This window comes from Scleropages formosus, chromosome 18 (genome assembly GCF_900964775.1).
Source record: "Scleropages formosus chromosome 18, fSclFor1.1, whole genome shotgun sequence".
In the NCBI taxonomy this organism is placed as follows: domain Eukaryota; kingdom Metazoa; phylum Chordata; class Actinopteri; order Osteoglossiformes; family Osteoglossidae; genus Scleropages; species Scleropages formosus.
This window is the reverse complement of record NC_041823.1, coordinates 500490-514079: the sequence shown is the minus strand read 5'-3', so window position 1 is coordinate 514079 and position 13590 is coordinate 500490. Positions and strand designations below refer to the sequence as shown.

The following is a 13590-nucleotide window of genomic DNA, read 5'->3' as shown; positions in this document are numbered from 1 at the left end:
TTATCAATAATATATATTGTGTGCGAGTATCGTCGTGTCACCTAGTCCTAGTCCTCCTTCGCTTCGCTTCGCTTTTCGTTTCGTTTCGTTTCGTCCAGAGTCCGGTCCTCGCGCTCTTCGGCGCTGACGTCGTCGAGGCACGCGCGGCTCGCGCGCACAGCGACTCGTCCTCCCTCGCCTCGGAAGCTCCGAGCTCCAGGTCCGAAGATGAGCTGGAGGTGTCCCGCGGATTGCCGCGAACTCGCCAAAACGGTCGAAGAGCTGCAGAGAAACGTGGAGCATCTGATGATGATCCGTGAAGCCGGGTGAGAAGCGGCGCGAGTTCGACGACGCCGGCGCCGCTCTTTTTTTATTCGCTCACTTGAGTTGACTTGAGTGAGTCGTCGGTCTCTGTGTGTCTGTGTGTGTAAACTTGGTTGGTTGGTTGGTGGGGGTTACTTTCACTTTCTCTATTCGCTCAATTATTATCCGTCGAACACAGCGGCGATCCGATCGTCACCGGCCACAAACATTCTTCTCTCGTCATTCCTGGCCTCTGTGTGTGTGTGTGTGTGTGTGTGTGTGTGTGTGTGTGTGTGTGTGTGTGTGTTTCGCTACACCACCACCGCCGCCGAAGAACTGAAGCGCAGAGAAGTTGATTGAACATCACGATCGTCAGTCCTGCGATTCGATGCCGGAGTCGCTCGGAACCTGTACACTCACTGCACCTCTATATAATATATTTACCACAGTTCAATGAGATGCCTTCAGATTTCATTTGTTCACCAACTTAGTTTCTCACCACGATACAGAATCAAGGAAATGGAGTCAAAGGGTCCAGTAGTCCACAGGACTGGACATTTGGACTCATTTAACAACTTTACTTTCGCTTTTTGTTCTTCTAGCTCGCACTTTTCTCCAAAGTGACTTCAGGTTAGGGTTAAAATTCACCCTTTTATACAGCTGGCTAATGTTTACTCTGGAGCTGTTGCAGTGAGGGTAAGTCCTATAATACCTTGCGGTGTTGCTTGTTGTTAAATAGTTGTGTTTTATTGTAAAGCTTGAGGGAATGCGTGTGACGCGAGGGCCGAGTGTGAGGAGCCAGGTGGGCTGCGAGACTTGGCTGGGACAGCAGCCCGTCCTCTTGTACAGAACTTTAATAAATCCCAGTCCTTTGACATTCATCTCTAGAGAGGCTCTCTGCTCTTTCGGGTCACTGCAGCACCTTTCTTAAGAGTACTACAGGTGCACGTAGGAATCGAACCTACGACCTTCGGAGCCAAAGGCAGCGACCCGAGCTACTACGCCACCCAGCTGTTTTCATTTGGCTCCCACATTTTGCCCCACTTACGCCTGTCATACCAAGGCTGAACTACTGCATTTTTACCATGTGGTTCTTCGCACGCTCTGTCCTCTTCGCACTTGAACAACCTGTAAAAAAACACATTCTTTAGTGGTGTCCTAAAATTTTAGTGTGAAAAAATTGCGCAGAAAATTTCCACTGAGAAATCGAGCTTCAAAAAGCTCTCACATGCAGTGTAAGTGGTGCAGAGCCTCCCTTTTCTTGCTGAATTTTCTCTTTGTTCTCTTTCAGTACGGGAGGCAGAGCCTGTGTGGAGTCTCAGAGTAAAGACAAAGTAATTACTTTCTTAGGAAACAGGTAAATCGTGTTTGTGGGCCTTATGAACTCCATTCACTGATGCTATGTAAAGTACGTGATTAAATGTGAGTTAATTTTCTCTGGTCCTCAAATCTTAATTCGTAGTCAGATGTGGTGGTCAGATGTGGTGCTTTATATACAAATTGTGCATAATTTTTGCCTTAAAGTTATTGAAATAATTAATAATTTCCCGCCCATGGCTTTCACCTCCACCACTGTACCAATACAGGTTGGACGAAAAGCACAGCGACGAGATTGACAGGATGAGGTGGGGTCGCACCGGCACGTTTTCACTGTGTCTGTATCTGTGACATTGACAGCTTTGCTTTTATTTTTAACGTAACTCTTACTTTACTACTGGCACGAAAGGTTGTTACTGACAAGTGAAAAGTTACTCGGACTCATACACGGGAATAAAGTGCAACATCCACTGCTTCGGTTTCCAGTGGAGTGGGAAGGGACAGGAATGGAAGAAAACCTCACAGTTCATTTGTTTGTTAACATTCCTTTAAAGCTCAGTTCAGATCTCTCCAGTGCAGTGGCTGTTTTGATTGACACTGACTTTTGTAGGAACGGTGATCAATAAATATGTAAATGAAAATAATAGGCATGGAAGTAAAGCAAAAAGCTGCTGTGTCACATTCAGAGCCCTGCGATGGCTCTTAGTAAGAGCAGTTGCAGCTACTTTCTTACTCATTCAAGTCATTCATGCATTTTATAGAGAGGAGCTCAAACGTGTACATCAAGAGGCTGAGAAACACAAGAAGAATTACGAAGACCTTAAAAAAAGGTAATTTTAAGTTCTAGGTACAAAATGTTTCCTCTCATGTACCTTAAGTTTGCTCTTTAAAATTAAGTTTATAGTGTAAACTATACAGGCAGCACAGTGGCACGGCAGGTAGTACTGGTGCCTTTGAGATCTTGGGTTATGGGTTCTGGGTTTGGATGTGGATTTAAATCCAGCTCATTCTGTGTTGAGTTTGATGTTCTCCACACATCTGTGTGGGTTCATTCCTCAGTCCAAAGATGTAGTTCAGGTGAATTGGTCCTTACGCACATAGTGCACGAGGAGGGGGACACCTGGACACTCAGGAGAGCCACTCTCACAGTGTCACCAGTCCACATGAAACATCCTTCGAGTGTGGCACCTGAAGAAAAACATGGCGATAACATGCAATTCCTCCATGGACTGAGCAGGATGTGAACCTAAACCCAAAGATCTTTAAGGCAGTTGTTTTGCCAATATGCTAACAGCAGAACGAGAGAATAAGACCTGAAAATAAAGGGAGAAAACAAGAGTGAGATGAATGATGAGCAGGAAAAGGTGCAAACACACCAAATGTGTTGTACACTAGTGATTCTCAACATGTGGGTCTTATGTGTGGCTTTGTGGCGCAAACACTCCTTATAAACACTGATAATACAGAGTCCACAGCAGTTCTGCTACTGTGATTTATTGACTCATGTTTCTTCAGTAGTTAAAAGACACGGTGGGAATTTTTCATAGGTGGTGAAAATGTGGGTGATAATGGCAAGATGACACTTAGCTGAAGTGGTGATTTTAAAGACTGACGTTCTGGAATCCCAACTGTACATTCAAAGTACACACACACACACACATTTTCAGAACCGCTTGTCCCACACGGGGTCACGGAGCCAACCCGGTGACACAGGGCGTAAGGCCAGATGGGGAGGGGACACACCCAGGACGGGACGCCAGTCCGTCGCAAGGCACCCCAAGCAGGACTCGAACCCCAGACCCACCAGAGAGTAGGACCCAGTCCAACCCACTGCGCCACCGCACCCCACCACTATGTTCAAAGTATTTAACAACTAATTTTATTGTGCATTGCAAATTAAGTTAAAATGTAATTTGTATTTAGGATGAAGGTGGACTTGTCTAGTGACATTCGCCACTCTGGAGCACGGTCTGAAAACATCATGGAACCCTGTGGACAGAGTCAGCTGATATCTCTGTACGACACAATGAAGAATCAAGTTTGGGGGAGGATAAAGGAAACGTCATTGAACCACGGAATGACGTCTCAACAACTGTGCACAAGTTTCCAAACTCTAGTAGTTGTAAGTTTTTGTGGTTATTGTATGTGGCGTTTGCAGTGTGTAATAATATAGTTACATCAGCTTATAACCCCATTTCTACTAGAAAGTGCAGATTAACTAAAAAATATCAGACATATTATAAATATAAGACTTCCTCAAATATGAAAGGAATTACCTTAAAGGATTAATGGATATTGGCCATGTGGGCCCACCACCTGCAAGGTCCAACATGGGGGTCCGGTGCGAGGCTTGCCAGGCAGCAGGAGGGGGGCAGGGTGATGCGTGACATCACGCCCCCTCGCGGCAAAAACTGGCCCTTGGCACTTGGAATGTAACCTCACTGGGGGGGAGGAGCCAAAAATTGGTGCGATAGTTGATAGTTGGTTGATAGTTGGTTGAGAGATACTAACTAAATATAGTTGGACTCACAGTGTTGGCTTCGGAACCAAACTCCTCGATAGGGGGTGGTCCCTCTCCTACTCGGGAGTTGCACGAGGTGAGAGGCGCCGGGCGGGTGTGGGGATACTCACAAGCCCCCGGCTGGCTGCCATACAGTTGGAGTTTATCCCGGTGAACGAGAGGGTCGCCTCAGTGCGACTTAAGGTCACAGAGAGGAAACCCCTGAGTGCTGTGTGTGCCTATGCACCAAACAGCAGTTCAGAGTATTCGACTTTCTTGCAGAGGGTGGGTGGGGTTCTGGACAGGGCCCCACCTACAGACTCCATAGTCCTGCTGGGAAATCTGGAGTGGGGTGATTGGGAAGAACGGTTTGCCCGCTCTAAGCCCGAATGGTGAAATGTATTGAACTTCTGTGCTAGCCCTAGTTTCTCCATAACAAACACCATGTTCAAACACAAGGATGCTTGTAAGTGTACTTGGTACCACGTTTCATCTGACTTGATGCCACTTGTTCTGGACACTCGGGTGAAGAGAAGTGCTGAACTGTCAACCGATCACAATCTGGTGGTGAGCTGTATCAGATGGTGGGGAAAACTGACGGACAGACCTGTCAGACCCAAGCTTAAAGTGAGGGTGTGCTGGAAACAACTGTCAGAGGACCCTATCCGGAATGATTTTAACTCACACCTCTGGGAGAGTTTCTCCCATGTCCTGGAGGAGATAGAGAACATTTACATTTACATTTATTCATTTAGCAGACGTTTATGTCCAAAGCGACGTACATCTCAGCAAAGGTACAATTTATGCATTACATTAAGAGAAAGTGACATAGCTGCAGACATGAAAGTCTCAAGCAAACCTAGTTTGTTCCCTACCACTTGCTGCACCGAGGTTCATCGCTCAAGTAGGCGCATAAGACACAGACAAATCCCGATACCGACACCATTTTTTTCTTTTTTTATTAAATATTATAAGATACACAAATGAGCAAGTACAATGCCAGAGTAGTGGCTGAATAAAGGTTGTATCTGGGGATGCTTATGGAGTTATGATGTGTGAACAGTTACACCGTAAATGAGCTGGAGAGATCTTGGGTGAAGTGGATCTGGAAAAGATGGGTTTTCAGACCCTTCTTAAAAACAGAGAGAGTTTCCGCAGTTCTGAGTGAGAGAGAGAGGTCGTTCCACCACAACGGAGCCAGAACCGAGAACCTCCGAGCTTTACCTTTCATGCGCGGGACCACCAAGTGAGCTGAAGTAGACGAATAAAGGGGTCTGGCTGGGGTGTAGCGGTTGATTAAGTCTTGTAAATAGCTGGGAGCAATTCTATTGATAGATTTGTAGCCATAACCAGGGTTTTAAATTTGATCCAGGAAGCTATAGGAAGCCAGTGCAGAGAAATGAGTAGAGGAGGTACATGGGAACGCTTTGGCAAATCAAACACAACTCGTGCAGAAGCTGCAGAGGTTTGATGGCAGTAGCAGGAAGGCCACACAGGAAAGAGTTGCAGTAGTCCAGACAGGAAGTCACCATGGCCTGGACAAGTAGTTGGGCGGAGTCAGTAGTAAGGTAGGGATGGATCCTACGAATATTATACAGGATGTATCTGCATAACCGGGTTGTGGCTTCGATGTGCTGAGAGAATGACAGAGTCGCGTCAGTTGTTACTCCCAGACTCTTAGCCAGGGAGGTAGGTGAAATGAGTGACTTGTCCAGTTTGATCGACAGATCGTGACAAGAGGACAGGCCAACTGGGAGGTAAAGAACATGGAGTCTGAATGGACCCTGTTCAAAACCTTCATTGTGGAAGCAGCAAGGCACAGCTGTGGCCAAAAGCTTGTTGGTGCCAGTCACGGCAGCAACCCAAGAACCTGCTGGTGAACACCGGTGGTGAGGGAAGCCATCAAGCTTAAGAAGGAGTCGTTTGGGATCTGGTTCGCTCTGAGGACTCCTGACTCAGCAGATTGGTACCAACATGCAAAAAAAGGCAGCAGCAGCTGCAGTTGCAGGAGCAAAATCCAGAGCAGGAGGAGTTTGGAGAGGCTATGAGAAATGACTATCGGTCGGCCTCAAAGAGGTTCTAGAGAACCATCTGGCGACTCAGGAGGGGTCAGAGGAGCTTCGCTCAAGCTGTGTTCAGCAAAAGTGGAGAAACTTTGACCTCAAATGTGGACATTGTCGGGAAGTGAAAGGAGCACTTTGAGGAACTCTTAAACTCGAGAGATATGCCTCCTTTACAGGAGTCAGGGCCAGAGGCGTCCGGGGTATCAGTGTCCATTTCCCTGGTGGAAGTCACTGAGGTAGTTGGTAAGCTCCACAGTGGCAACGCACCAGGGGTGGATGAGATCTGCCCAGAAATGCTTAAGGCCCTGGATGTTGCGGGGCTGTCATGGCTGACACGCCTCTGCAATGTTGCATGGACTTCTAGGACAGTGTCTTTGGATTGGCAACCTGGGGTGGTGGTCCCTATCTTTAACAAAGGGGACCAGAGAGTGTGTGCCAACTATCGGGGTATCACATTTCTCAGCCTCCCTAGGAAAGTCTATGCCAGGGGGCTGGAAAGGAGGCTCCGGCCGATAGTTGAACTTCAGATTGAAGAGGAACAATACGGATTCCACCCTGGCCGTGGAACAGTGGACCAGCTTTTTGCCCTCTCACAGATAATTGAGTTCGCTAATCCAGTCTACATGTGTTTTGTGGACTTGGAGAATTCAAGCCCGATCAATGTGGGTGTTGGACTCTGCCAAGGTTGTGCCTTGTCCCCACTCCTGTTTGTGGTTTTAATGGACAGGATATCAAGGCACAGCTGAAGTCAGGAGGGCATTCTGTGTGGGAGTCAGAAGGTGAGGTCTCTGCTTTTTGTGGATGATGATGTCCTTTTGGCACCATAACATGGATGCCTCCAACACACACTGAAATGGTCTGCAGCTGAGTGTGAAACAGTTGGGATGAGCATCAACACCTCCAAGTCTGAGTCCATGGTTCTGGTTCTTTCACGGAAAAGGATGGCATGCCCCCTCCAGGTAAGGGGAGAGAATTTGCCCCAGGTGGAGGAGTTCAAGTATCTTGGGGTCTTGTTCACGAGTGAGGGGAGAAGGGAGCGTGAGATCGGCCGCAGACTGGGAGCAGCGGCAGCAGTAATGCGGTCGCTGTACCGGACTGTAGTGGTGAAGGGGGAGCTGAGCCATAAGGCGAAACTCTCCATTTACCGGTCGGTCTACGTTCCTACCCTCACTTATGGTCATGAACTCTGGGTAATGACCGAAAGAATAAGATCGCGGATACAAGCGGCCGAAATGAGTTTTCTTCGCAGGGTACTGGGACTCTCCGTGACAGGGCGAGGAGTTCAGACATCTGGGAGGAACTCAGAGCAGAACCGCTACTCCTCCACATTGAGAGGAGCCAGCTGAGGTGGTTCGGGCATCTGATAAGGATGTCCCCTGGGCGCCTCCCTTTAGAGGTATACCGGGCATGGCCAACTGGGACGAGGCCCCGAGGTCGGCCCGGGACCCGCTGGAGGGATTATATCTCAGAGTTAGCCTGGGAAAGGATGGGGATCCCCTGGGCTGAGCTGGAGGAAGTTACGGGGGAGAAGGAGGTCTGGGCTTCTCTGCTCTCCCTGTTGCCACCGCGACCCTACTAGGACAAGTGGGCAAGAAAATGGATGGATGGATGGATATTTTAGGAATGTCAAATAATAGCACATTGAAACACACTGAGTACACTTTGGGGGAAAAAGTCATTGGGCTTCTCAGAATACCATGTTTTCTAATTGGTCATTTACTTCTGGAGACAAGAAGCTTATTTGAACAAGTTAAAGTGAATAAAATCTATTGATCTGCACCAGCCATTTGCAATCTGATTACGTATGTACTTTTTTAACCCTCTATAGCAAATCTTTGACAAGGCACGCAGAGAAGTAGCAGAAAGGACTGAGGCTGTAAAACAACTTTTCATGTTTAAAGATGAAGATCTCACAAAGCCTGGAACTTCCTCGAAAAAGGCAAGCAGAGTTCTTGAAACTATGAATGGCATGGATCAAGTAATGAGAAGCTCAGGTGCAGTTATTTTAATACAATAAAAACAAACTGTGCTCCTAGGTGTCTGAACAAGTGCAAGCAGCTCTTCACAGCCTCCAGCTGGCCTCTTACTACTGGGACGAAGAGTACTACAAAAACAGAGTGACGGTAAGAGTCATTGGCTGTCGTACATTTACTGTAGTTTTGTGGCATACAGCACAGTGGGTTTGGATGGGGCAAAGAAGGATGCGGAGGGAGTGTTCGTGACGAACAATTTATTTGAACACTGACACCAGGAAAATAACGCTCTCGGTCCGAGGACCCCATTTTCTCCAGGACCTGCACCTACAGCCAGCCTTCCCAGACTGGTTAGCACCCCCAGGCTCTCTCTCTCCACACATTGGTAGAGACAGTCACTCCATCTTTTTCCCCCTAAGTGCCCCCAGTGGTTACACACGCTATTTACAAGTTACTCACAATGCAACTATTTACACAAAACATCTCCCCCCACTGGGGGGGGTGCGGCGGCGCACGGTGGTGCAGTGGGTTGGACCGGGTCCTGCTCTCCGGTGGGTCTGGGGTTCGAGTCCCGCTTGGGTTGCCTTGCGATGGACTGGCATCCCGTCCTGGGTGTGTCCCCTCCCCCTCCGGCCTTACGCCCTGTGTTGCCGGGTTAGGCTCCGGCTCTCCGCGACCCCATATGGGACAAGCGGTTCAGACAACAGACAATCTCCCCACCTAAATACCAGTGACGCGGGTCATTACAGTATGTTCAACAGACATTCAACGTGTTTCAGAAAAGCACATAATGTTGAGTTAGTTTTATTATAAATAAGAAGTAAAAAGCAATACTAAGAATTTATCAGAAACCTCATTTACGATCATGTGTTTTTTTTTTCTTTTTTTTCAAGGAGTACTTCAGATCCTCCGAGTGTCCCGAGCTTATGTGCCTCAAAAAGGTGTACGCAGGGCTGCACGCAGAGCTGTACGCAGAGGTGGCCAAGTGCTACAGAATTGCCTGTCTGATGTTTCTGCACTACCCTCCACTGCATCCCGATTGGTCAGATGATGATTCCGGGAAACCCTTCAACGTGTCAGACAGAGTTTACCGTATTGTTGTGTTCCCAGCCATTTACTGCGGTACTGATCTGTTGTCTCCTCCAGTGGTCATCACTTTGTCCTACCCATGATAGAGTCCTACACAAATACTTCTCCTGGTAACAGTCACATCAGTCTCACTTTATGAAACATCAGGGCAATGCTTCACAGTTCTTTTTTTCTCTCTTCTTTTAGCTTTGACTTTACCGCAGCTACATTTGAATCCTTTTTATTCACATAGTTGTGACTTTACCTCCTGGTTCAGCACATTGTGTCAATAACACACATGCACACATGCACACAATGTGTTATGTCAGATACAATACAGGCACAGCGCAGTGCTACAGTCATAGAAACATGGTAAAACACACTGAAAGCTGTAGCACCTTAAGCACTCTGACTGGAGGCCTGGTTCGGTGTGACCTCGGCGCTACTCCTGGGAGGAGCTGCTCTGCGCTGACAGTGTTGGACATTCTTATGGCTCACGACTGTAATTTGTAATATACATTATATTTGAAATAATGTAAATGAACGTTATTTTCATTATTTCAGAGGGGTATATTACAATGAATTACCGTTTCTCTGAACCATTGACCAAGTAAATACATAAATAGTGATCAATGTAGACAGAATCATAACATTCATAAGTTTCACCGCTAACAAAATGTTTAAATAGTACAAAGGTGGCTGAAGTAAATTTACTGTGTTGTTGGCATTAAAGGAGAAGTCAATAATATGGGATAAAAAATGCTCTGAAGTTCACACAGCCTTGGTGTATTGCATAGAGACTACTGATATTATTTAGCCATTATGGTTTTCAATAGTTCAAGTTTTGTTGTAATTAATACCATGGAGCTGAGATTTAAAAAATCAAAGTCCTGATCTGTTGTGTATTTGACAAAAGTAACTAACATGACTCCTGCTGCATAAACTTTTCAAAGTGTGAATCTTCAATATATAACAATAAACAGTCTTCTGCATGCAGTTCCATATTTTTTCTTGTGTCTTACGTGTAGTTTAGCTGACACTTTGCTCAGAGTGATTAACAATGTTTAACCGCTTACAAGCCTTTACCAGTTCTTACTGTACATCTGGGTAATTTTACCTCGGTCAGTACCAAGTACCATGGCAGCAGCCCCAACATATCTCCTTCCACCACAAGAGTCACCATACAGTTGCGTTGGGGTGAAGTGTCCTCCGTGTTCATAGGATGAGGTGGTGTGCCCAGTTCACGAGCCCTCTGGATTCCTGGTGTCCCCCTCAGGGATCAGCCCTGACCCTGGACACACTGGGGGGAGGACAGATGGTGGGCCTTGGCCTCTGACCCATCATCCCCATCTTCATGAGGGTGCTCTTTCGGCTTCATTAATAGCCCACACACAGGTGCCAACTCCCCACTGACCCAATGCACTACTGAACAGTTAGTCAGAACCAGTTCCCCAGTCTGGGTCACGCAGACCCGCTCTTCTGACCAGCCACTATACAAACAGGCATTGTTCGTTTGAGTGAAAATTACTGTTTCATGTCATTTTCTTCATTTTCTTTTACTTGTGCTGACAGCTGCTAGTATGGTGGTCAGAGCTGCTGCTATTGGACCCAGTGGTTGTAGGTTTGAATCCCACGTACCCTTGTAGTACCCTTGAGCAAGGTATTTACTCTAAACTGCTTCAGTAAGTTACCCAGCTGTAAGTAATTGTAAGCTGTTTTTTAGGAAAGTGTCAGATAAATTAAAAAATGCAAAGTAGATATAAAATAAGAATAATTGGGATTGGCCACTAGGGAGAGATATTGGCCAAAGAAACTCAGCACATTGGCACTCAACTGAGACGAACCCAAATTAAGCTGTAGGTGGCAGTATTCTGAACAAAAGGTCCAGTCCTCTTTATTCAAAATATATTTGGGTGCTTAAAATATGGAATATATCAGCCTGAGAAGAGAATTAGACAAACAAAAACGTTGGGTTCCGCTCTTCTGTGTCACTTCAATTTTTTTAATTTTTCTATTTATTCCTAATTTATGCTTTTTGCTTATGTCTGCTTTTATTTTACGCACTGTATTTATTTCTGTAAAGCACTTTCAATGAGCATTGTCTTTGAAAATGTGCTACACAAATAAACCTCACCTGACTTGACTTGCCATGCAGGGATGAATAAAGTACCATCATATAGTGTCTTATCCTAAAATTAGACCCAGGTGGTCGCAACTCTCTGCATGAGCACTACCACCGCGACACATCATGTTTATCGTTACCTGGATTTCTGCATTAATTACTCATAAAATGTAGTCGGGTCTTCAAGAGTGACAGACAAACACTATCTGCTGAAACTAATGACACACAAACAGTGATACGAGTTGTTGTCAACGTCGAATTCATCATTTAAACATTCACAGTCCGGGGTGGAAAAAGTATGTGAACCCCCTGGCAAATGACTTCTCCGAAACCTAAGTGGAGTCAGGTGTTCCAGTCGATGAGATCGGAGGTGCCGAGCCCTATAAAAATAAATGCACATAAAGTTTGGTTACCGACTGACTCTGCTCTCCTCAGGTAAGATCCGTTCATGTGGATTATGCCTCGACCAAAGAAAAAATTCAGAGGACCCCAGAAGAGAAATTGTAGAGATGCATAAAGCTTGAAAAGACTACAAAAGCACTTCTAAAGGCCTGGGTGTTCGCAGTAAGGCAATATGTTGACCAAAGGTTCGATTCCATTCAGTTCTGTTGCTGCTCTACTCGCAAAGATCACAGCAAGAGCACAGCGTGCAGTGCTGAAGGAGGTGAAACAGGACTCTAGGGTAACAGTACAGGATCTGCAGAAATCTCCTGAACTTGTTAAAGAGTCCTTGTTCATATGTCCACTATGAGAAATACGCTGAAAAGGAATGGTGTCCTTGGAAGGACACAAAGGAGGAAACCACTGCACTACAAAGAAAACATTGCTGCACATCTCAAGTTTACAAAAGAGCTCCTGGATGCTTCACGACGGTTCTGGGGCAATACTTTCTTGAGATAAAGTTGAACTCTTTGGTAGAAAGGCACAATGCTGTTTGGAGGAAAAAAGTACTGCACATCAGCACCAAAACCTCATCCCAGCTGTAAAGTATGGTGGAGGGAGCATCATGGTTCGGGGCTGCTTTGTTCCCTATCATAAAGGGAACAATGAATTGTGAAGAATTGTGTCAAGAAATCTTAAAAGGAAATGTCAGGGTAGCAGCTCACCACCTGAAGCTTAATAGAACTTGGGTTATGTAGCAAGGGAATGACCCAGAGTACAGGAGTAAACAACAACAAGAAGGTGCCTTAAAAGCAGAAGAAAACTCATATTTTGGAATGGCCAAGTCAGAGTGCAGAGCTCAGCACTATTGAGATGCTGTTGCCTGCCCTGAAGAGAGCTGTTCGCACAAGGAATACCAGAGATATGAGTGAACTGAAACAGTTTTGTAAGAAGGGTTGATATAAAATTCCTCACAACCCTTGTGCAGCAGCTACAGGAAATGTCTGCTGGAGGTTATCGCAGCTAAAGGAGGTTCTACCAGTTCCTAGATACTATGGTTAACATAGTTAACATACTTTTTCCAGCCTGGATTGTGACAAGAGGTACAATTCTTTGTGTGTTATTAGAATCGGGAGATTGTTGGTCTGTTATTGTGACTTAGTTAAAGATCACACCACATTTTATGAGTAATTAATACAGCAATCCAGATAATTCCAATGACTGACCATTTTTTTCTTGCAACTGTGTTAATCATGTCACTTCAACTTGGCACAATTTGACGGGAAAGAAAAGAGATTTTTCTCAGTGGTGGTGAAGGATTGTCTTTATCGAGTGGGAGAAGCAAAACATCCTGAGAGCGAACAGTTAGCGTAGTGTAGTGTAGTGTACTGTAGTGTAGTGTAGTGTAGTGCAGTGCAGTGCAGTGCACTGCTTAGTGCTGCTGCCTTTGGACCCCAAGGTTGCAGGTTCAACTCTCACCTCTGGCTGTAGCAGCTGTGAGCAAGGTACTTACCCTAAACTGCCCCAGTAAAATTACCTGCTGTATAAATAGGCAAATAATTGTAAGTGGCTTTGGGGAAAAGCATCAGCTGATTGAATACATGTAAATGTAAGGTCTCATACAGGTAGATGAGTAGCGTGATGGGAAGTGGCTCCTTCTCGGTTCCAGACGCTAAGAATTGTGTTGTTTTGTCATATGTGCGGGAATTTGAATAATAAACTGTTCGCCTCTTCCCCAAACAGGTGCCAGTGTCACAACCTCACAAGTTGACCGTGTTTACTGAGGTGTCACTCCAAGTACAGTACCTACTGAATGTTCATGTGAAGGACTGTGAAAATATGCACTGCTGCCTCCAGACCATCTCAGTGTGACTGAAAAGGGGT

At 45.9% G+C, this 13590-nt stretch overlaps 1 protein-coding gene across 3 annotated transcripts; it reads left to right on the top strand.

Annotated features, from left to right (window-relative positions):
- The first annotated feature begins 126 nt into the window (after nt 1–126).
- Nucleotides 127–10188, top strand: LOC108923682 (uncharacterized). Of its 3 annotated transcripts, XM_018734592.2 has the most exons (8): nt 127–305; nt 1574–1639; nt 1869–1907; nt 2361–2429; nt 3523–3721; nt 7991–8101; nt 8199–8285; nt 9029–10188. In XM_018734592.2, exons 1-8 carry the CDS (start codon nt 208–210, stop codon nt 9305–9307), a joined length of 948 nt encoding a protein of 315 aa, XP_018590108.2. In that variant the 5' UTR covers nt 127–207; the 3' UTR covers nt 9308–10188. The 3 variants fall into 3 exon arrangements, with proteins under 3 accessions (XP_018590108.2, XP_018590109.2, XP_018590110.2); XM_018734593.2 differs by lacking the exon at nt 2361–2429; XM_018734594.2 differs by lacking the exons at nt 1869–1907; nt 2361–2429.
- The last annotated feature ends 3402 nt before the right edge of the window (nt 10189–13590 follow it).

Coding starts and splice junctions, on each gene's coding strand:
- LOC108923682 (XM_018734592.2), top strand. CDS start 208: ATGAGCTGGAGGTGTCCCGCGGATTGCCGCGAACTCGCCAAAACGGTC. Junction 1,908..2,360: donor GACGAGATTGACAGGATGAG/GTGGGGTCGCAC, acceptor TGCATTTTATAG/AGAGGAGCTCAAACGTGTAC. Junction 2,430..3,522: donor TACGAAGACCTTAAAAAAAG/GTAATTTTAAGT, acceptor ATTTGTATTTAG/GATGAAGGTGGACTTGTCTA.